Raw genomic sequence first — 24,158 nt, forward strand, 5'->3', positions numbered from 1 at the left:
AAATATGTTTTTCTACATGTATGTGTGTGTGAGTGTGTATATAGTGTGTATATACATGTATGTGTGTGTGGGTGTGTATATAGTGTGTATATACATGTTTTACAAATGAAATAAAGTAGACAATAAAATAAGATATATAAAATATACAGAGGTTGGTATGTGCAAAACAGTGGCATTGATGTACAGTATGGAGTGCATAATGTTGAAGTTCCAGTAGTGAAGGTGAGGTGTCTATGAAGTGTTCAGCAGTCTGATGGCCTGATGGAAAAAGCTGTCTCTCAGTCTGCTGGTACGGGACCGGATGCTGCAGAACCTCCTTCCTGATGGAAGTAGTCTGAACAGTTTGTGGCTGGGGTGACTGGAGTCCTTGATGATCCTCCCCGCTTTCCTCAGGCACCGCTTCCTGTAGATGTCTTGGAGGGAGGGAAGCTCACCTCCAATTATCCGTTCAGCACACCGCACTACTCTCTGGAGAGCTTTGCGGTTGTAAGCGGTGCTGTTGCCATACCAGGTGGTGATGCATCCTGTGAGGATGCTCTCAATGGCACAGCGATAGAAGGTCCTGAGGATGCGGGGGCTCATGCCGAATCTTTTCAGTCTCCTGAGAAAGAAGAGGCGCTGCTGCGCCTTCTTCACTGTTTTGTTTATGTGTACTGACCACGTAAGATCCTCAGCCAGATGTACTCCAAGGAAGCGGAAGCTGCTCACTCTCTCCACAGCGGCGCCGTTGATGGTGATGGGGGTGTGTACTCCTCTGCACCTCCGGAAGTCCACTATCAACTCCTTTGTCTTTGCGACGTTGAGGGTGAGATGGTTGTCTTGACACCAGTGGGTCAGGGCGCTGACCTCCTCCCTGTAGGCCGTCTCATCACCGTTGGTGATAAGACCCACCACTGTAGTGTCGTCCGCAAACTTCACAATGATGTTGGAGTTGTTAGTGGCCGTGCAGTCGTAGGTGTAGAGTGAGTACAGGAGAGGGCTCAGTACACACCCCTGTGGAGCACCAGTGTTCAGTGTGACGGGGGATGAGGTGATGCTGCCCAGTCTGACCACTTGGCGTCTGTCAGACAGGAAGTTGAGGATCCAGCTGCAGAGGGAGCTGCTCAGTCCTAGATCCTGCAGTTTCCTGTCCAGCTTCGAGGGAACGATGGTGTTGAATGCTGAGCTGTAGTCTACAAACAGCATTCTCACATACGTGTCTCTCTTCTCCAGGTGTGACAGGGCAGTATGGAGTGTCAGGGCTATGGCATCATCAGTGGACCTGTTGTGGCGGTATGCGAACTGTAGAGGGTCCAGTGAGTCGGGTAGTGCAGAGCAGATGAAGTCCCTGACCAGCTTCTCGAAGCATTTGCTCACGATGGGGGTCAGGGCTACAGGTCGCCAGTCGTTCAATGAGGAGATGGTGGAGGATTTGGGTACAGGGACGATGGTGGCCATTTTGAAGCAGGCTGGGACTACAGACAGAGAGAGGGAAAGGTTGAAGATGTTTGTAAACACTCCAGCCAGCTGGGCCGCGCATGACTTGAGGACGCGGCCGGGAATCCCGTCCGGACCAGTAGCTTTGCGTGCGTTCACTCTTCTGAAGCACTTCCGCACATCCTCCTCAGACACAGTGTGCGCACTGACGTCATCCGCGGTGCGCACACTGTCCGGTCTCATGGTGTTCGCTGTGTCGAATCTGGCGTAGAATACGTTTAGATCCTCACACAGAGAGGCCGTGGTCTGCGGTGTGCTGGTTTTGCCTCTAAAGTCTGTGATCGTGTTTAGTCCCTGCCACATACTCCGAGGGTTGTCAAACTGTTGCTCCACCCTGTCCCTGTACTCACGTTTGGCTGCTTTGATCGTCTTCCGGAGTTGGTAATGTGCGTGTTTGTAGTCCGATGTGTTCGCGGAGGCAAAAGCGGTGCTCCGTGCCGCCAGCGCCGTGCGAACATCTCCGTTAATCCAGGGTTTTTGATTTGGGAAGGATTTAACTGTTCTGGATGGGACGACATCTTCCACGCATTTCCTGATAAATCCGCAGACTGTGTCTGTGTACTCATCAATGTCTTTAGCAGCCACGTGAAACATTTCCCAGTCCGCGTGATCAAAACAGTCCCGCAGCGTGGACTCCGATTGGTCCGACCAACGATGCACCGCCCTCAGGGTTGGAGCTTCCTGTTTCAGCCTCTGCCTGTAGGCGGGTAGAAGCAGGATGGAGCGGTGGTCTGATTGGCCGAATGGAGCGCGGGGGAGGGCTTTGTATGCATCCCGGAAAGAGGTGTAGCAGTGGTCAAGAAGCCGGTCTCCACGAGTGTTGAAATGGATGTGTTGGTGTAGTTTTGGTGAGACTTTCTTCAGGTTACCCTTATTAAAGTCCCCGGTCGTGATAAACGCCGCCTCTGGGTGTGCGGTTTCCTCACTGCTGATCGCGCTGTACAGTTCCCTGAGTGCTCGGTCAGTGTCGGCTTGTGGGGGAATGTAAACAGCCGTAATAATCACTGCTGTGAATTCCCTCGGTAGCCAGAATGGCCGGCACTTAACCATCAGGTACTCCAGGTCCGGTGAGCAGAAGGATTTGACCGGGTGCACGTTCGCATAATCACACCAGCTGTTGTTGATCATGAAACACACACCACCGCCTCTGCTTTTCCCAGTAAGCTCCTGTGACCTGTCCGCGCGGTGCACGGAGAACCCCGGTAGTTGTACTGCGGAGTCCGGTACCTGTCGGTCGTACACAAGGAGACATGTGGTACTCGTGAAAAAATAAAGAAAAAGTAAAATTAAACACAAAAAACAGCTGTTGCTTGGGGGAGCTCGCGACGAGGCTGCCATACTCGGCGCCATCTTGAGATGACTTTACCTGCTGACAGAGCTCCCACTGATCTGCTCTATGTGCCGAGTCTCCTATTCAACATGCCAGAGGCAGCTCACACCCACAGAGCCAGGATAAATTTAAAACAGCGTTTTCGTGTGAAAACGCTCCGCTTCCGCACTGAAATGGCCGAAAACACTTACGTTCCAGTACTGCGCATGCGTGGAACTCAAGACAATTCGACCTGCCTCATTTCTGTCTGCTGTTTATTTACTTTCCAGCTCTTTGAAACATCTCTTTGAAAAGCACCGAGTTTTTTAAATGGACTAACAATGAGGTGGAGTTGTTGCTGCGAGTAACACAAAAGTACAAAGTTGCAAAAGCGAGTGAGACTTAAAGAATTTGAAGAAAAGCTATGTGGAGCATGTACAGACTGATATTAATCTTTAATAGGGCTGTCAAAATTGAGAGCAAACAAAACAAATGCTGTATAATGCCCTCCAATAGCTTAGTTTAATTGGCCACATGACTGCATCACATGACTAAAATGTGTCATCGTTTTCAAAAAGTCTTTGGGTTCGCTGTCCACACTGCGATGCGAAAACACCATTTTAAAATGTATCCGTTTTTGAGAGCTTTTTTCAAAACGCTGTGTTTTCCTTGTCCGAAAACGCTGTGGACGGAGGGTCAAAATGGAGAAAAAAAGATGCGCTTTCAAACGAAAACATATTAGTGCGGACATGACCTTCATGAGTCACTGCACATGATATCAGCTCAGGGTGAGACATTTCAACACCTAACGGTGTTTAATCAGGAAGCATTACGCACAACATGTCTTTCATCTGCTCTAAACATATGAACAGCTGCCTATCTTTCACACCGATATAAGCCTTAAAAATGTACCCAGAATGTGCTTTGTTTTCTCCAGTGAATGATCAAACATCAGGGCACTAGCGGTTGTGTCTGCTTCTCTATGGCATGGACATTAAAAGCTCTGATACTGAGATAATGATCTACCTCGTGGTGTGGATGCTGTTTGTAACAGACTTTATTATTTTCATCCATGAAAACTTTAATGTGTTTTGGGAAGTTATGTCAGATAAAAGATGATTGAACTAAAGGAGCCCGAGTGGTTATATTGTTATTTTAATGACTCTTCAGGCACTGTGTAGGTATTAGACTGACCCGTACAGTTCACTGTGAAGACACTAACGAGGTCAGACATTTATGAAGACGATGATTTACAGGTGCACTGTCAGCATGTGGAAATCCATATAAATATAGCTTTTAATATTTTCATAATAACATCATTTTCTGTTGTACCTGAGTGCGTGGTTTTCATGGTTACCTGTCCTCCTGCCAGGCTTCCCCTGATTTCTGATGACCACCTGATCATAAGTGACGTCAGCAGCACCTGAACAGAGACATGGATGAGGTGATGCTGGTGGATTAGAAACAGGAAACATGACCGTCCTTTTCTGAACATGTCCACTCTCAGCCTCTATGAATGTCTACAACTGAACCACCTTCTCTGTAGGGACTTTTAGTCCTCTGGGCCATGATGCATCGATGTGTTAGTGTTACAGTAAGTACAAAGACATGAGTGTCCACCTAAAGAGCATTAACCAGAGTAGTAGCCCACACAACACTGACTCTCAATACCATGGATATGACTTTCCTTCCCTTTCATCATTCTTCACTACTTTGTGTTTGGCTGTCACATACAATCCCAGTAACACACTTAAGATTGTGTGACATGACACAAAGTTTAAGGAGTATTAAACTTCTAGGCAACGTCTTATATAACACTGTATATTTTCTGTTATGATCTGCTGTTTTATCTGCACATTTGTTGTAAGAAACAAAACTTGATTTAATTAAATTCATTTTTAATGGTTCATCTGTACCTGCAGTGAGAATCCTCACATCAGAGTAGACAACGTATGGATCAGCATGATGTGTATCTGGAACACACACACAGAATCACACACAGAGGTCATATAGCTCAATTAAAAAAATGAGTCACACTCATAACATATCAGCATGTGTTTGTAAAGGTCCTCAGTCGTTCAGGTCATGGTAGTCTAAGGTGAAATAAGAGCATCAGCACTTTAAGTTTCCTGAAGAATTTTCAGCTTCTTCAAGTCTAAGACTAAATGTTGGACAGTCCCACATCTTAAGCCCCAGTGGGACTTGAACCTTAAAAGGGTCGTTGACCCACTATTGATCATGTCCCTCATGACATGAGTCAAGGTGTGAAGTGTGGGTCATTATCAGCACAGGTTTTGATAAGGTCTCTTAATGTTTTCACCCGAAATACTCACTACTCACAAATAAGGTGAAGGTTGTTGTAGTTCTTATTACAGTTACATAAATAATGAAGTACACAGAGTTTAAGTTCTAAAGCTTTACATGGCAGGCCATAATAAAAAAAGTATGTGGCCAATAGAAGGTCACAGCATTAGATAAACATGGACTAAAATCCAAATAACGCACATTCACCATGTAACGCTCGGAGAAAGAGCAAACAACCCAAGAGCAAAATCTCAGACTTCAGAGTCATCAGGCAGCACATTAAATATTTTACTGTTTTAGGCATATAATGTCAAACCTCACTGTGATTGCACTCCAGCAGCATGGTTCCATGGGAAATATGTCTGGATGCTAAATTAGCTGACCTGCAGTCCAGATGTTTTACCCACTGAAACATCTGAAGCATTATAAAACCAAAAGTACTCTTAAAGGAGCAGCTGAGATCAACCAAAATGGAAACATCTGGCCTCAGACTGCAGCAGCGGGGTTCCTTGTTGTGATGAAAAATAAAACATATAAAGTCAATGTGACAGAGTTCATACCATTTGCTACATTTTGCTTTTTGCAGTGGAAAATAAGTCGAACTAGAGCCAAGAGCAGAACCAGAAGAACCACAGGAACCAGGCCTGCTATGAGTGCAGTGAGAAAGGAGGTGAGACCCTGAGGAGGTGATGAAGCAGTGTCAACAGAAGAGTCTGAGCTCTTGTGCTGTGGAGGACCTGCAGGAGAAGTGATGAAGAGAGTTCAGTCATTTTACAGCAAGTCATGTTAGTAAACAGGAGGTGATGTCACTTTTCTGACCTCTGACCCTCAGAAAGCTCTGAGGAGACGATCCAAATGCTTCAGTAGCACAAGAGTAGAGACCTTCATCAGACTGTTTAACCCATTTGATGACGAGCTCTGCTGCTGTTCCAGATCCAACAGGACGTCCATTAAAGGAGAAATAAGCAGCAGCTGTGTCACCGCTCCTCTCTCTGCAACGCAGAGTGACATTACTTCCTGTCCTCACAGGAAGTGCAGGAATCTCCAGAATCGCACCTTTATCTGACAACAGAAACACAGACAGAGCAGAGTCAAGAGCTCCTCTGAGACGAGCTGCTTCCTGTTTGAACGAGCACCTTGCTGACTTCCTGTCACAGCGACAGTCTAAGCAGGTCAGACCTCGCAAAATCCACTGATCTCACGCTCTCAGCTCACTGACAGACATGTATCCAACAGCTGCAAAGACACAGAGACACAGCTGGAAAATCTGACTGTCTTTACCTAAAACACTGATGGACACTTCATCGCTCTGCTGTCCAGATGAGTTCTCACAGAAGTAACTTCCATCAGAGGAGACGGAGCGATCCAGAACACAGGAGGAACCAGGAACCCTCCCAAAGCCTGCAGCTGCTCCACAGTCCTCAGTGAGTCCTCCTCTGGTCCTCTTCACTGTCCATCCATCAGCTGTCTGTCCATCATCAACACAACTCAGATACACTGAAGAAGATCCTCTGAAGACCTGCTGAAGGTTTGGACTGACAGACAGAGACACTGGAGGACACACACACACACACACACACACACACACACACAGAGTAAATGTATTTGTGTTCTTGTTGGAGTCTCACTGATTGTTTTCACGTCATCAACTCACCTGCAGAAACAGTCAGTGCAGACAGCAGCAGCACACACACACCTGCAACAGGAGGTCAGAGGTGGTTAAGAATTTATTAGTTGCAAGGGATAAGTTACCACCTGGCAGGGTCTCCCAAGGCCAATTAGTGTTGAATGAAGGGGCATGGGACAAATTCAAAATACTCCTGTGAAATATGTATATTCTGAATTTTTGGAACCACAGTTGCCAAAGATGTGGTTGATGTGTGAAACATCACCTTGCTGATGTGGAAGCATAGGATGGGTCCTGAAACCAATCTCCTGGAAACGGCTGATACTGAGACAAGCCAAAACCAAGCTATAGTAAAAGTTAAAGGTGGCTTGGGTAACACAAAGCTCCATGTGCATGCAAACACAGGAAGGTATGTCCTGAAACTGTGACCTACATCAAAATCCCGAAGAACACCCCAGTTTCTGAGTGTTACCAAGTCCTACAGGTGTTCAAAATAAAGTTGTAAAGTGTAAAAGTAATGTTGGAACACACTTAGGCACCATGTGCTTTTATTTAGTTTGTTTGAAGAGTACTGTACTGCTTAAAGAAGTGTTGCTTTACAAATGGTGATAAAAAGAGACTATCATAAACTATCACCTTCTGTGAGTACAGTGAGTACAGCATGTCTAAATAATGCCCATGTCAAGGCCCCTTATCATTCTTTAGAATATCCAAAGACCAAAGAAAATAAAAGGCCTGTTTCTTTGAAATGATGGCACAGCCTCGTCATGTGATTTGAGGAATTAGTTTTTGGCATGCGGTGATTGTGAGGATCATCACGAGCATGCACAGAGACCATAAGCACATTATGGAGCCACCAAAAAAAGCTAAAACCACCATCAGTTAGGAGCGTTGTGACATGTTATTGCCCAATAATACCAATATTGTTAAAATCAGTCTCAGGATAATAGGATAGTTAGTTAGAGGTGTGTGGGTGTTTATATTTGTATCATACAGGACCTCATCATTACATTTACATATCCACAGGTGTTACGGCCCTCTACAGCCCCAAATCTCTTTGCAGTGGCAGTGCAAGAGTTTTCAGCTGTTGCTAATTGACCACGCCTAGTCAGGTGTGGATAAAGACGTACCTGAGGCAGGCTTTCTTTGAGGCTCACTAGTCTTTGCCTGGGTGGTACAAGCTATTTTAGCTATTTATTAGGTAATTTAAGATAAAACCTCTTTTCATTGAAATTCTGGTGTTTGTCCCCATATTTATGTTGCAGCTTTTGAGCCAAGGCTACAACAGATATGTAGCCCACATGTATTATCACAGCCGAACTGCTGTAAATCGAATGACCAGCAGATGTAAGTACTTCTAAATGAGTTGTTAAACAGGGCTTCGTCTGCCTTTTGGTTAAATAATTGGCTGTAAAGATTCGCCACAGTCACTCCATCAGTACCCCTGACGATGGCGCATGGTTTTACCTCTTACATCTCTTTTTCTGCGACATCATCTGGTGATTAATAAACAAACAGGACTTCCTCTCATGTGTTTCTGATAAGGCTCAAATCAGTTTGAACCCTCTACTGCATGACTATTTAATTTTTGGGGAAAAAAATATTTCTCCCTATTTTGGGGGAGCTTTAGGGTCCCTAATAATATGTCAAATTGTATAGCTTGTACTGTATTTATTCAAATTTTACTTTTTAATTATTTTACTTGCATTTTTAATCACTCTCTTATATTTAAATGTTCATTGTTACTTCATCTAGGGTTTGAGAGTAACGAAATTTCTATTCTCTGTATGTCCTGTACATATGGCAGAATTGACAAATAAAGTTGACTTTGATTGTATGATTGATATATTATTAGGCCACCAGAGGGCCGTTATTCATTGCGGTATGTGGGCCATCTGTAGGTGGTATGCAGCCACGGGCAAGTTGTAGACACACTGCTGGCCCAGAACGGTTTCAGCTCTGGCCCCAGATGTCAGCATAATGTGTACCTTAATCAAGCCATGCAATAACAACATGTGCAAACATGCAAAACAGTGCAAAAGTAACATGCCGAAACTGTTCAGACAGTGAATGGACTGATTTTTATATAGCGCTTTTTCTACTCTCCCAGATTACTCAAAGTGCCGACTTGATACCAGATCCTGGCCAGACCTGCTTACTATGTGGGCTCTAACGCACACACAGACACAGTTACTTTACCAACTGACCCCTGACCCCTGAGCTCCTAAGTGTCCCTCAAACCTCATTCAGGCATCCACTCCTCTACTTCACTGTCACTCCCTGAGGACAGAAAGTGCACATTCCCTTGGTTTCCTTGCATAAAAGGTATTTACATCCATGTCCTGTAATTATGAGTAGATTGTAAAGTAAAAAACATATACTATGATCATATAAATGCACACAAACACATCTGTACACACATATGCAAATGCACTATATTGCCTGAAAAAACATTGGGCTAACTGCGCAGTGATGCCTTGAGGCAACAAATGAAAATTAACAGTTTTACTATATAAATAAATTTAAAAAAGTAGCAAAAACAATCAAATATGCTTCTTAACATATTCATGCACATACAAGTATTTTTTAATATAAATTTATTTCACTATAAACATGTAAAATAGTGATCTTTATCTTGCCTCCGAATGGAGATGTCTCTCATGTACTGCAGCTTGCAGAAAGGGGTCCTGCCCCCCCCCCCCCCCCCCCCCCCCCTCAATATAAGTCACACCACCTTTAACTCAACATTTTATTGAAAAGAGATGTGCCTGGTAGCATTATTTGAAAAAAAAAAAGTTTTTTTTTTTTTTGAAGGGCCAGTGTAAGGCATGAAAGTGTGGTTTGTTGCCTCAGGGCAACGCTATGCAGTAGAGGATTAAAGCTCGCAGTGATGTGAAATAATAACTCCTCTCAAGTCTTAAACCAAAAGTAACAAGCCAGTTTTTAAAATGTAAGAAGGAAATACAGATCTTTGTTTAAACATGTAGGGAGTAAAAGTAAAAAATAGTCATAGAAATAATTATGCAGTGCAGAAACCTGAAAACCCCTAAGTAAAGTAAAAACTGTTACTTCCTACCTCTGTTTGTGGCTGTGGTGACTAAATGTTTCCACTTTAGTTACAGAACCAGGCTCAGCTTCAGTGAGCTCTTTAGATTCTGTTGCTGACGTTTCTAAAAGCAGACTGCATGGTCCCCCGAGACCTTGAACTTTGACCTGCCATTTTGTTGTGTTTAAGTTTGTGTGTTCATTATCATGCACATTATCAGGACCTGAGGACTATTCTGTCTTTAGACTCACACACCTGGCAGTCTCACATCTGCAGCTTCATAACGAAGCAGCAGTGGATCAGTCATCAGTGGATGGTTGAATGAAAGCAGTTAGTGATGCTCTACTCCTGCTCTTGTTGTTGCTTGGATTTATAGTTATCAGTCTGTCTCTTTGGGCAGGATTGTGAGACATTGAGTGGACAGATTGACTCTAGTGTGATTTGGACAGAAAACTGACATTTTCTGGGTCTCGCGGAGACTGGACCTTCCAGTTAGGGCTGGGTTTCAATGATCAATTTTCCAATTCAAATCGATTTTAGCTTGAATAATGACATATTGATTCATAAAATCCTGACGGATTTTTAAATATAAATATACTTTGCCTGATACACCAGAATCAAAGGTAAGAGAGCAGGTAAATGGATTCCACACAAAGATGTAAACACAAAGTGCCAATCGTTCACCCGACAGCCCGTACACAGATACACTGTTGGGGCTAAAAGTCGACATCTCACAGATTCTGAAGCTGCAGGTTTCAGTACTCTCTGACCAAAATTCACTGAACCAGCAGCAAAAGAAGATCAAAACTACACTTCGCGTTTGGTAAACATCATCATGAATTCCCTCTGACTTTTGTTGTTTTGATTCCACCATGGTAAAAATCACACTTCCTGCACATCTCTCTCTCTCTCTCTCTCTCTCTCTCTCTCTCTCTCTCTCTCACTCTCCCTCTCTCTCTCTCTCTCTCCCTCTCTCTCTCTCAGTGTACTTCAAATCTCTGTTTTCTGCATTATTAGCTTGCTTATTACAAATCAGCCTACCATTGTTATGGTCAGCCATGGGCTTTTTTTTTGTTTGTTTGTTTTTTTAAATTAACTTCAACAAGAAAGCCTCATCCCTGCTGTTCAATACTGAAGAAATGTAAATGTAACTACTAATAAGATGGCACCTGTTCAAGATGGCGGCCAACCAAACCGGTTTGAGAACCGGTTTGACCGGTTTCGTGCATGTGTATGCGCGTTCAGGTGTGCTGGGGGGGTCATGCGAGTTCATGTGTGGAAACACACAGGGGTTAGAGAGGTTATATGAGTTTATAGGTTTATATGAGTTCATGTGTTTTTGACTGGTTTTTAATTTAAACAAACCATAGGGTTTTTAATTAAACTATTTTTATAACTTTGGTATGTCTCAACATTCAGTTATGCAGACATATGTGTCCTTAAGAGCACTTCTTTGTTTTGCTGGCGGTGTGGAAGGCGTTTTGCTTCGCAGTGCACATTAACAAAGCGGGGATGCTTTTTATTTACATCTAGTCAAAAGTGGTACTAATTGTGTTTTAACCACACTAATTTTATCATTCTGACAATGTCCCAGCAGCACACAGCAATGCAACCATTTTATTTTAAAAACGGCACAAATGCGAATTTCTTCTGAATGGGTAATGTCAGCCGTTCACAAGCGTTTCATTTAATAAAACCACTAGTTTTAATTTAACTAATTTTACACATCTACTGGGGTTTCTTTCAAAGGTTGATGCGATCATTTTATTTAAAAATCGGGATTTCGGAATGTTGAACTAAGCGGGAGACAGAGCCAGCTAGTTTTTAACACAGTAAATGGTCACAAATAACATTCAGTCCCTTTAGAAAATAAATGCTATAAGCAGGCAGTATCGCTCTTTTCAAACTAATTGTGTTTTAATCACACTCATTTTGTGATTCTGATGTCACAGCATACAGCGATGCATGCCTTTTATTTTAAAAACGGCACAAGTGGGAATTTCTTCTGTATGGGTAATTTCAACCTGTTCACAAGCGTTTCATTTAATCAAACCACTAGTTTTTAATCTAATTAGTTTTACGCATGTACTGGGTTTCTTTCACGGATTGATGCGATCATTTTATTTAAAAATCGGGATTTCGGAATATTGATCCAAGAGGGAGAGAGGGCCAGCTAGTTTTTCAACACAGTAAATGGTCACAAATAACATTCAGCCCTTTAGAAAATAAATGCTATAAGCCTAATTCTAAAACACGCTGCACATGATGTCACCTTTTCACCCAAAGCAACCAGTATCGCTCTTTTCAAACTAATCCTGTTTTAATCACACTCATTTTGTGATTCTGATGTCACAGCATGCAGCGATGCATGCCTTTTATTTTAAAAACGGATCAAACGGGCATTTCTTCTGTAAGGGGTTTCATGGTTTCAGAGTAGTTTTTAACACAACAGATGGTCGCAAATAACATTCAGCCCTTTAGAAAATAAATGTTATAAGCAGGCAGTATCGGTCTTTTCAACAGCCGGTTAATTGTTTGAAATTTTTCAGGATTGCAAAAGCCCACTGCGGGTATCATTTAATTGTTGTGATTCCTTAGGAAAAGGTAAAAGCCGACAGGTGTACCGGTCGGGTGGGGACCCCGCCTATTGTCTGAAGTATCGGTTCATTTGTAATTCCTTAGGAAAAGGTAAAAGTCCCGCAGATGTACCAGTCATGCAAGTTCTCGCCTATTTTCTGAAGTAGCCAGCAACAGCGGACCCTTAGGCCTATCTTGGTCAGTTACACGGGAGCTCCCCAACTGCGTGCCCCACCCTCATTGTTTTAAACTTGTACAGCAAGGTGATGCCCTGCAGGTGTATCGCCCCCCAGACTTATCGGCAACCCAGCTACATGTTTTGGAAGCACCCGGTCCTATATGAAGAGTTCCTCAGAGCCTGAGACCCTCGCCATTTCGCGTCAGGACCAGCGCCAGTGCAGACCATTTTCTACCCACACAGAGCGTTTCTGACCAGCCGGCGTTGCTTATGCATAAGAGAAAAGCGACAATACAACGCGGTTCTCTGCTCCAAGACATCCGCGGTCCTTTCACACGGTAAGGATGTGTGTTATAGCCAGCGCTTCATAAATGTCTGTCTGGCAGCGTAGATTATTTAAACTGTTTTTAAAACGTGACTCATTTGTTGTCCAAAAAACATTTCCTCTAAATTTGCAAAGTTACTGATTTAAAAATATATATTTTCGAATTTTTAGTTGGATGTCAAACATATGATAGACTCTTGAGCATATTTGTATAGCAAAATTCACAGTGGTATAACCATAAAAGATTGTGCACCAATGCACTCTAATGCAAGCCTTTAAACTGTAAGCTGATAAGTGCATGAAGTATACCTCAATAGCTGAAAAGAGTCTGCATCCATAATTTGTGGATCTATTGATTTGTTTTTAATGTGGCACTTTTTTCAGGAACTGCAGATGATGAAATCCTCTTTATTTGAGAAAGTGTCCCTAAGCTACTGCGGCTCATACTTACTGAGTTCCCTAGCTACTTCTTTACTATGTCAGTAAACTTTTTGAACAAGGCAGGTATCATAGATTTAAAGACACATCTTAATTGAAGCAAAGGCAAAAGTTGGAATGAATTATATGTGGTTGTTCATATTAAAGCCATCAAAGAGTGAAAATCCAAAAAGCTGCTGCAATCCTTTGTATTAATGATCTCTCTTTCTCCCTCTCTCTCTGCGTTGTTGTTCTTGTGTGCGTGTGTGTGTGCGTGTGTGTGTGTGTGTGTGTGTGTGTGTGTGAGAGTGCGTGTGTGTGCGTGTGAGTGCGTGCGTGCTCGCAGAAGCAGACAGGAGCTTTTTTTTTTTTGAATGCATCTCCAATCAGCTTTTTTTTTTTTTTTTTTTTTTTGTAACAAGAAGTGTAACTCATACATTGCAATAAATGCATTCTGCTACATCTGCTAACGAGAGAACATGTTTTTTCATCATAAAGACTGTGATATGAAGCATTGTTAAGGTGTCACCTCAGTAATGCTGCTGAGGGAAACAAGTATTGACTCATTTCTTTTTAAATACATGACTTAAAAAAACTAAAATCTAATTTCAGGGGTTTATTGTAAGTTTACAGAATATAACAGCTGGAAAGACGATGAGTTTTACTTCTCACTGTCCGTGTTATGTTTTAGTATCCATTATCATGTATGCTACTTTGCTCTGTGGACTGTAAAATGTTTCATTGTATTCATGAAATAAACCAGACTTTCAATGCCTGAATCTTTTACCGTTTTTCTGCTTTTGTTCACCCCAAGTTGACAAAACCCGCAGACATCCTGAGTTTACTCACTAAAATGTGGAGCAATCTCAGTGTATTTAGCTGCTTTTACCCTAAACACAATCAGCTGACTGAGAGAAATGTCTGTAGTCCTCACTTTGGTCATTATGAATGTTGAAGGAGATTTGTTCCATAGACACCTTATTTCCTACACTTAATCCAACACTACTATGTTATATTTAAACCCAGATTCCTTTTATAGATTGCAGTGAAATTTGTTAAGCCATTGCTTAATGGGACAGATGTACAAGTTGCTCTTTACTAGCACTTTGTAGATAAGTTTGTTGCTGGACAATAAAGCTAGCAGTCTCACATTCTCTTTAGATTTTTGAAGTTTTGTGTGTAATGGTTTAGTCTCGCACACCTTACCCTTTTCTTCCCAGTATCACAACAGTATGACTCTCAAAGTGCGGCTCAGTAAACAAACAAGGACTCTGAATTCAGAACAGAAAGATACAGTTGGAAGATTAATGATTGCGTTTTTTTTTTTTGTTTGTTTGTTTGTTTGTTTTTTTATGATGCGTAGTAAACTACCCCCTCTTCTTCTTCTCTGTGTTGATGTTGTTCTTGTGTGTGCGTGAATGCCTTAGAAGTCAAAGTATACATTAGCCATACTTACAAAAAACATTTTTTAATTTCATTTAGAAGTGAGATTCTAAGTTGTAAGAAGAAATCTTATGCTCAGCCAGGAGTATGTTTCCCCACTTTTACAATGCCAAATCCGTGATCCAACAGATGGTTTGTCGCATGCGGGCAAGAAGGGCAAGCCATCCCTTACTCACACAACCTCACACACTATAGATTTTTAAAGTTCTTTTGTACAACAGTTATAACTTCTACTTTTGATAAAGATCACTCCCTCGGCATATTTCACAACAAATACCCCTGTTGATTAATTTCTGATTACCTTTTCTGTGGTTCTTCAAGTTTGCAACATCGAACATATTAAAGGATAATTTAAGGCTGTTTTGGAGCTTAAGGTTCACAGAAAAGGTAATCAGAAATTAATCTAATCAGTTTTCAGCCTTCGATCATATTGAAATGTTGAAATCTTTCCTGCTAGACCAAATTGCAGCATCTAATACCGCTGACCATAACATTTTATTACAGCTATCATTAAATGGAGAGTCCTCTTCACACACACTGAGGTTAATTATGAAGCTCCAAGGACTTCTGTGCTAATACCAGTTCTGTTTACATTATACATGCTTTAGAAGGCATAGCATACATTTTCACAGCTATGCAGATGATACCCACTTTTATTGGTTAAACAGTTGGGATGTTTTAGATAGATAATGAGCTTTAATTTTCTGCTACTAAGTTCAGATAAAACTGAGGTTATTGTAATGGGACTTGAAAATCTTGGAAACACTGTCTAACAAGATCCTTACTCTGGACGGCATCGTCTTGAGCCATCCATTGTAGTGATTTGGCACATTATATGTAAAATTGAAGCACACAATCCCGTCGCATAACATCAACATTTTATTTATATACAAAATAAAAATGCTTTTTTACAGAAAAGAACTGTAGCTTCACAATTCATCACCGTTTACGTGGGTACAGAGGGTAAGTCCCCATCCTTACCCCATAGTGATTTGGGTAATTTCTCAGGGCCTTGGAAGGGTGACCATATATCAGGATACATGTTTTAAATTTATGTTTAAAAAAGGATACATGCTTTTAAAAATGTGGTAAAATGCAGGTTACACATTTTAAAAAGAAAAATCTGGATGCTTGTTTGAAAAAAATAAGCAGGGTAGCTGTTTGAAAGATACGGTTCAATACGTTTTTTGGTTTTTTTTGGAAAGAATCAGTGTTTCAGAGAAAACATTAGCAGCCTCCTTTGTAACACTCTGTGACCAACCGTAGCTGTCCGATTTTCACCACGTCCAACCCCACCAGATTGTCGTATGCCTCGGCGATGGCGTCAAAGACTTTCTTTACCGTTTTTAGTTCGTGCAAGAGAGTCTCCGCCACCGTGCGGACTTTGACATCGTCCATTTTGATGTTGCGGGCAATCAGCAGACGTTGAATGGAAGGAATGAAACGAGGAGTGAGGAGTCTTTTTCGGATGCTATAATAATTTTCAGCGTAAAAGTCATCCTCCAACACTTGCAGACACTCATGCTGTCTCTGGCTGGGGTGATCGAACTTACAGCCACTGCATTCGTCAGTGAGGTACTTGTTGATTACTAGGTTGACTAGGTGATACACAGCTGTTTTCACGGTATCGATGAATAAAGAAGAAGCCCGACCATCAAGCTCGATGGCTTGCTGCTGCTGCTGCTTCTCCAAGGGGCGATAGTAACCGGGCGTGTCAGGTACTAAAGAGCCCTCGTCCGAGGAACTGTCCTCTTCCTCAGTGTGACGCAGGGGTGCACAGTCCATCCTTCTCGCTGTTTTGAGATAAAAAAAGTTTTGGAGGAATGAGACGGCGGTATTGTTTTAAAATAACAGAAGGTGGGGCTTGATCTGGAAGTGGGATGATCTTAAAGGGCGGGTAGGATATGAAGTGTTTGAAATGCAATACGTCTCCTTATCAGCTGGAAATATTAAAGCCAGAACTTACAACACGATACTTTTTACTTCATGTACAGGGTTTCCAAAATAAGTTTTATTTCAAGTAAACAAACAAATACATTTGATTCAGGTAAAACACATCATCACATTTATTCTTGTAAAGGGTTTTCTAAAAAGTTTTATTTCATGTAAAGCGTTTCCAAGGCTGTTAGCCACGTTGCCCTGTATTGAACTTATTTACAGTGTGTCAGTAAAGGGTGACATGCACTTCTGGCCCCTGTGTTGAATGAGCCCATGTTGGGTTTGTGAATTTGACACTTTAAGGTTTTGAAGTTGGGGATACTTGCTCCTGGTGAGCATAAGATGTCTGAAAAACAGCTTGACATCTCAGTTATAAATGGAATTCAAAATGTTTTTGGAAGTATGACTAATGTATAATCTGACTTCTAAGGTACGCACGCCAAGGCCTAGAAGACAAGGGGACAATTTACTTTATGCTATAAAAACACAAACCTTAATATTTGATCTTCCAACTTTATCTTTCTGTTCTGGTTTTAGAGTCTCTGTTTATTGAGTCGTACTTTGGGAATCACCCTGTTGTGAGACAAGGGTACGCTGGGAGAGAATATAGCATTATGCAAGCAGAGTGTTTTGGCTGTATCACTAGATCTAAGAAATACACATGTTATTGGTTATTAAGAAGAGTTAGCTGTGGTGCAGGTTTAATGTATAATTTTTGCATGAATTGTTCAAGAATTACAGACAGCTTTATATACCGATAGTACGGGCATTTTTTTACTTAAGCAGAAGTATAGCTGCTAGTGTCAGAAATACTGATGGGCTCAGAAATGTGCTCAAAGTAAGAAAGTCAAAGTAGTAAGTTAACCAAGCTGAATATTGTGCTATAATAAAATAATATTAGTAGGTGAGACTACAAACTTAGTCCGGTGGTGAAAAGGCCCAAGAGGGTCAGAGCCACATTTGGCAGCCAGGGTTAGAGGTCAGAAACCCTGAGCCTGGTGGTTGGGCTAGCAACATGGTCTGGTAAAAGAGTCTAACAGCCATGCGTTACATGGTGTTGCGCCTGATAAAAAACAAAAACAAACAAACAAACAAACAAAAAGAAAACCTATAAACTAACCCCCCCTTGTTTAGAGGTGATTGTCAGTTTGCTGGGTTTTTAGAGACACTGAGAGTGAGAGAGATCATGTTCTACATTACTTTAAAAGTGATTTTCAGAGCTGTTGATGTATGAAACAGTGTCCACAGAGACATGGATTCTCTCTGTTTATGGCGTTGAGTGTTAAATTGTGACAGTTTCAATAAAGCTTGCAAAATTCTTGCATTTATACTGGGGAGCAAAGAAAAGTTAGACGTTGGTTGTACAAATGAAAACCAGTTTCATAAAAACCATGTAAACAGACATGAAGAAGAATGTGTTTGTAAAACTAGTGGTAAAGTATGGGAACTATAAGCCAGACTGTTTCTGCTATCAAAACAGTTTGTGTTGTTAATCCTGAATGATTCTTGGTCACAACATTTTACTCCACACACATTTGGAAAATTGCATAGTTTGACAATAAATATCCCAGTAAAGACACTTTATTTGTTGTGAAATATGCCGAGGGAGTGATCTTTATCAAAAGTAGAAGTTATAACTGTTGTACAAAAGAACTTTAAAAATCTATAGTGTGTGAGGTTGTGTGAGTAAGGGATGGCTTGCCCTTCTTGCCCGCATGCGACAAACCATCTGTTGGATCACGGATTTGACATCTTAGCATTGTAAAAGTGGGGAAACATACTCCTGGCTGAGCATAAGATTTCTTCTTACAACTTAGAATCTCACTTCTAAATGAAATTAAAAAATGTTTTTTGTAAGTATGGCTAATGTATACTTTGACTTCTAAGGCATTCACGCACACACAAGAACAACATCAACACAGAGAAGAAGAAGAGGGGGTAGTTTACTACGCATCATAAAAAAACAAACAAACAAACAAACAAAAAAAAAAAACGCAATCATTAATCTTCCAACTGTATCTTTCTGTTCTGAATTCAGAGTCCTTGTTTGTTTACTGAGCCGCACTTTGAGAGTCATACTGTTGTGATACTGGGAAGAAAAGGGTAAGGTGTGCGAGACTAAACCATTACACACAAAACTTCAAAAATCTAAAGAGAATGTGAGACTGCTAGCTTTATTGTCCAGCAACAAACTTATCTACAAAGTGCTAGTAAAGAGCAACTTGTACATCTGTCCCATTAAGCAATGGCTTAACAAATTTCACTGCAATCTATAAAAGGAATCTGGGTTTAAATATAACATAGTAGTGTTGGATTAAGTGTAGGAAATAAGGTGTCTATGGAACAAATCTCCTTCAACATTCATAATGACCAAAGTGAGGACTACAGACATTTCTCTCAGTCAGCTGATTGTGTTTAGGGTAAAAGCAGCTAAATACACTGAGATTGCTCCACATTTTAGTGAGTAAACTCAGGATGTCTGCGGGTTTTGTCAACTTGGGGTGAACAAAAGCAGAAAAACGGTAAAAGATTCAGGCATTGAAAGTCTGGTTTATTTCATGAATACAATGAAACATTTTACAGTCCACAGAGCAAAGTAGCATACATGATAATGGATACTAAAACATAACACGGACAGTGAGAAGTAAAACTCATCGTCTTTCCAGCTGTTATATTCTGTAAACTTACAATAAACCCCTGAAATTAGATTTTAGTTTTTTTAAGTCATGTATTTAAAAAGAAATGAGTCAATACTTGTTTCCCTCAGCAGCATTACTGAGGTGACACCTTAACAATGCTTCATATCACAGTCTTTATGATGAAAAAACATGTTCTCTCGTTAGCAGATGTAGCAGAATGCATTTATTGCAATGTATGAGTTACACTTCTTGTTACAAAAAAAAAAAAAAAAAAAAAAAAAGCTGATTGGAGATGCATTCAAAAAAAAAAAAGCTCCTGTCTGCTTCTGCGAGCACGCACGCACTCACACGCACACACACGCACTCTCACACACACACACACACACACGCACACACACACGCACACAAGAACAACAACGCAGAGAGAGAGGGAGAAAGAGAGATCATTAATACAAAGGATTGCAGCAGCTTTTTGGATTTTCACTCTTTGATGGCTTTAATATGAACAACCACATATAATTCATTCCAACTTTTGCCTTTGCTTCAATTAAGATGTGTCTTTAAATCTATGATACCTGCCTTGTTCAAAAAGTTTACTGACATAGTAAAGAAGTAGCTAGGGAACTCAGTAAGTATGAGCCGCAGTAGCTTAGGGACACTTTCTCAAATAAAGAGGATTTCATCATCTGCAGTTCCTGAAAAAAGTGCCACATTAAAAACAAATCAATAGATCCACAAATTATGGATGCAGACTCTTTTCAGCTATTGAGGTATACTTCATGCACTTATCAGCTTACAGTTTAAAGGCTTGCATTAGAGTGCATTGGTGCACAATCTTTTATGGTTATACCACTGTGAATTTTGCTATACAAATATGCTCAAGAGTCTATCATATGTTTGACATCCAACTAAAAATTCGAAAATATATATTTTTAAATCAGTAACTTTGCAAATTTAGAGGAAATGTTTTTTGGACAACAAATGAGTCACGTTTTAAAAACAGTTTAAATAATCTACGCTGCCAGACAGACATTTATGAAGCGCTGGCTATAACACACATCCTTACCGTGTGAAAGGACCGCGGATGTCTTGGAGCAGAGAACCGCGTTGTATTGTCGCTTTTCTCTTATGCATAAGCAACGCCGGCTGGTCAGAAACGCTCTGTGTGGGTAGAAAATGGTCTGCACTGGCGCTGGTCCTGACGCGAAATGGCGAGGGTCTCAGGCTCTGAGGAACTCTTCATATAGGACCGGGTGCTTCCAAAACATGTAGCTGGGTTGCCGATAAGTCTGGGGGGCGATACACCTGCAGGGCATCACCTTGCTGTACAAGTTTAAAACAATGAGGGTGGGGCACGCAGTTGGGGAGCTCCCGTGTAACTGACCAAGATAGGCCTAAGGGTCCGCTGTTGCTGGCTACTTCAGAAAATAGGCGAGAACTTGCATGACTGGTACATCTGCGGGACTTTTACCTTTTCCTAAGGAATTACAAATGAACCGATACTTCAGACAATAGGCGGGGTCCCCACCCGACCGGTACACCTGTCGGCTTTTACCTTTTCCTAAGGAATCACAACAATTAAATGATACCCGCAGTGGGCTTTTGCAATCCTGAAAAATTTCAAACAATTAACCGGCTGTTGAAAAGACCGATACTGCCTGCTTATAACATTTATTTTCTAAAGGGCTGAATGTTATTTGCGACCATCTGTTGTGTTAAAAACTACTCTGAAACCATGAAACCCCTTACAGAAGAAATGCCCGTTTGATCCGTTTTTAAAATAAAAGGCATGCATCGCTGCATGCTGTGACATCAGAATCACAAAATGAGTGTGATTAAAACAGGATTAGTTTGAAAAGAGCGATACTGGTTGCTTTGGGTGAAAAGGTGACATCATGTGCAGCGTGTTTTAGAATTAGGCTTATAGCATTTATTTTCTAAAGGGCTGAATGTTATTTGTGACCATTTACTGTGTTGAAAAACTAGCTGGCCCTCTCTCCCTCTTGGATCAATATTCCGAAATCCCGATTTTTAAATAAAATGATTGCATCAATCCGTGAAAGAAACCCAGTACATGCGTAAAACTAATTAGATTAAAAACTAGTGGTTTGATTAAATGAAACGCTTGTGAACAGGTTGAAATTACCCATACAGAAGAAATTCCCACTTGTGCCGTTTTTAAAATAAAAGGCATGCATCACTGTATGCTGTGACATCAGAATCACAAAATGAGTGTGATTAAAACACAATTAGTTTGAAAAGAGCGATACTGCCTGCTTATAGCATTTATTTTCTAAAGGGACTGAATGTTATTTGTGACCATTTACTGTGTTAAAAACTAGCTGGCTCTGTCTCCCGCTTAGTTCAACATTCCGAAATCCCGATTTTTAAATAAAATGATCGCATCAACCTTTGAAAGAAACCCCAGTAGATGTGTAAAATTAGTTAAATTAAAACTAGTGGTTTTATTAAATGAAACGCTTGTGAACGGCTGACATTACCCATTCAGAAGAAATTCGCATTTGTGCCGTTTTTAAAATAAAATGGTTGCATTGCTGTGTGCTGCTGGGACATTGTCAGAATGATAAAATTAGTGTGGTTAAAACACAATTAGTACCACTTTTGACTAGATGTAAATAAAAAGCATCCCCGCTTTGTTAATGTGCACTGCGAAGCAAAACGCCTTCCACACCGCCAGCAAAACAAAGAAGTGCTCTTAAGGACACATATGTCTGCATAACTGAATGTTGAGACATACCAAAGTGATAAAAATAGTTTAATTAAAAACCCTATGGTTTGTTTAAATTAAAAACCAGTCAAAAACACATGAACTCATATAAACCTATAAACTCATATAACCTCTCTAACCCCTGTGTGTTTCCACACATGAACTCGCATGACCCCCCCAGCACACCTGAACGCGCATACACATGCACGAAACCGGTCAAACCGGTTCTCAAACCGGTTTGGTTGGCCGCCATCTTGAACAGGTGCCATCTTATTAGTAGTAATGTAAAATGACACCAAATTACAAAATTCTTGGTTGTGTCTGTAATTAAACACTTCAGCATCAAGAAATGTTCATATGATGATTCATGGTTTTCTTCATTTCTTCAGTTTCTAAACTACTGTAGAAATTTTAAGGTTATCTGCTATAAAAAGCCAGGCCAGGAAAATCTCCTTCATATGTTGCTTCATATATTCTCAGTTACTTCCACATAAAGGCATCTGCTGTGATGTTTACACATCCTATGACATCTTACAAGTGTCAGCTTTCTTTTCATAGATATAAAATATGGATATTGTTAAATTCTCACAATCTCACAATATGCACTGATAAGTGATCAGAATTATAATATTTCTGAGTGTCTGAGGCAAAATTTCAGTGACAATACCCAGCCCTACCTCCAACTGCTCTGATCTTATGAAATGATGTTTTGCTATTCACTGTGAATAAATGCGCTGCATTCATCTGGAGCCAAGGGTGTGAGTCCTTGGTAGTAACCTTTCGCTAGTGTCACCAGATATTTTTTTTAAACATCTGTAACTCCCATAACTCCTTGCCTACTTATTCCATTGAAAGAATTCCAATGCCTTCTGAAAGCAATGACTTTGCTTTGCATTGATATTAGGGTCATTACATGGCCGCATGGTGTCACAGCAGCCATGCAAAGGTGAAGGTTGATGTCTCTCATTTCTCCGTCAGGTAATCTGAAACTCATTGTGTCATAATAAGCAGTTAGCATTATAAACTGAGGTTACAGCTCCAGACAGCAGCACCAATCTCTATCCTAATGAGGACGCACATATGATCTTTATCTTAGCTTTCAGGTATTCAATTCAATTCAGTTCAGTTTTCTTTTTATAACGTCAAATCACAACAACAACTGCCTCAAGGTGCTTAATCACAAAGTCGACCTCACAAAGCAAAGATGAAAAGCACCCACAGAGACTTCAAACTACTAGGATTCCCATTTCTCCCGCTGTCCTGTCATGAATGAATCCTGCTTGTGTATCTACTGGAAGTGTGTGTTTTCCTCTGTGAGTGTGTGTTGGAGCTCAAATAATAGCAATTCTAAAGGATTACATGACAGTTTGACTCACCGAAGAGAAGAGCGGTAGATGGGGTCTTCATGGTGACTGAATATTTGAAGTCTGAGAGGGAGAGACAATGTAAGCTTCACCACTTCCCTGTTAACACTTTCACAGCATCACTGTCTGAGCAAACCAGTGGCATGTGCAAGTGGAAGGGTGAATACATGCACCAGGCCACTAGACTAACTTTTTGACATGGGCGCACCAGCACAACCGCATCGTTTAACACCGCAGTTTTACATATGCACTTTTTTGGGGGGGAAGTTGCAGTCCATACAGACAATATTCATTTCTAAATTATTAACTAACAATCTTGTGCTTAAAGTTCTTTGTCAATATTGTAGAAAATGTTAAACTTAATCATCATCTTGGCTCCTCTGACGACCTGTTTGCTGCTGAGAGGCAGTGGGGAGAGTGGACACTTGGGCAGTGCATTTATTGCAGCATATAATGTGTTTTCTGGATACACTGTGCTTTTTCAGCATTCAAAGATTGATGGCACCGTGTCAGAGCACTGGCTGTGAATTTCAGACAGATCAGGCCTTAACGAAAAAGTTATCAATCGTTCTTTTCATCTTTTCTTATTACCCACAGCTACATCCATATCTGTCGGGCCTAGGCTGCTCACTAGGGCTGGGTATCATCACTGATTTCTATAATCCATTCGATTCCGGTTCTCAAAGTCCTGATTCAATTCAATTTTGCCTCAGGCAGTCAGAAATATTATAATTCTGATCATTTATCAGTACTGATACATGTGAGACTTCATCAGAATTGTGAACAT

General features: G+C 41.1%; 1 protein-coding gene across 1 annotated transcript in view; it reads left to right on the forward strand.

Moving 5' to 3' along the window:
• Nucleotides 1–24,158, forward strand: part of LOC134615614 (NLR family CARD domain-containing protein 3-like) — a 182,888-nt gene that overhangs the window by 69,633 nt on the left and 89,097 nt on the right. Inside the window, exons 2-3 of the mRNA XM_063460173.2 lie at nt 5,839–5,854; nt 16,863–16,876. Of these exons, the coding sequence (XP_063316243.2) occupies nt 5,839–5,854; nt 16,863–16,876 (30 nt within the window). The remainder of the gene's footprint in view (nt 1–5,838; nt 5,855–16,862; nt 16,877–24,158) is intronic.

Source organism: Pelmatolapia mariae, linkage group LG3_W, assembly GCF_036321145.2.
Source record: "Pelmatolapia mariae isolate MD_Pm_ZW linkage group LG3_W, Pm_UMD_F_2, whole genome shotgun sequence".
NCBI lineage: Eukaryota > Metazoa > Chordata > Actinopteri > Cichliformes > Cichlidae > Pelmatolapia > Pelmatolapia mariae.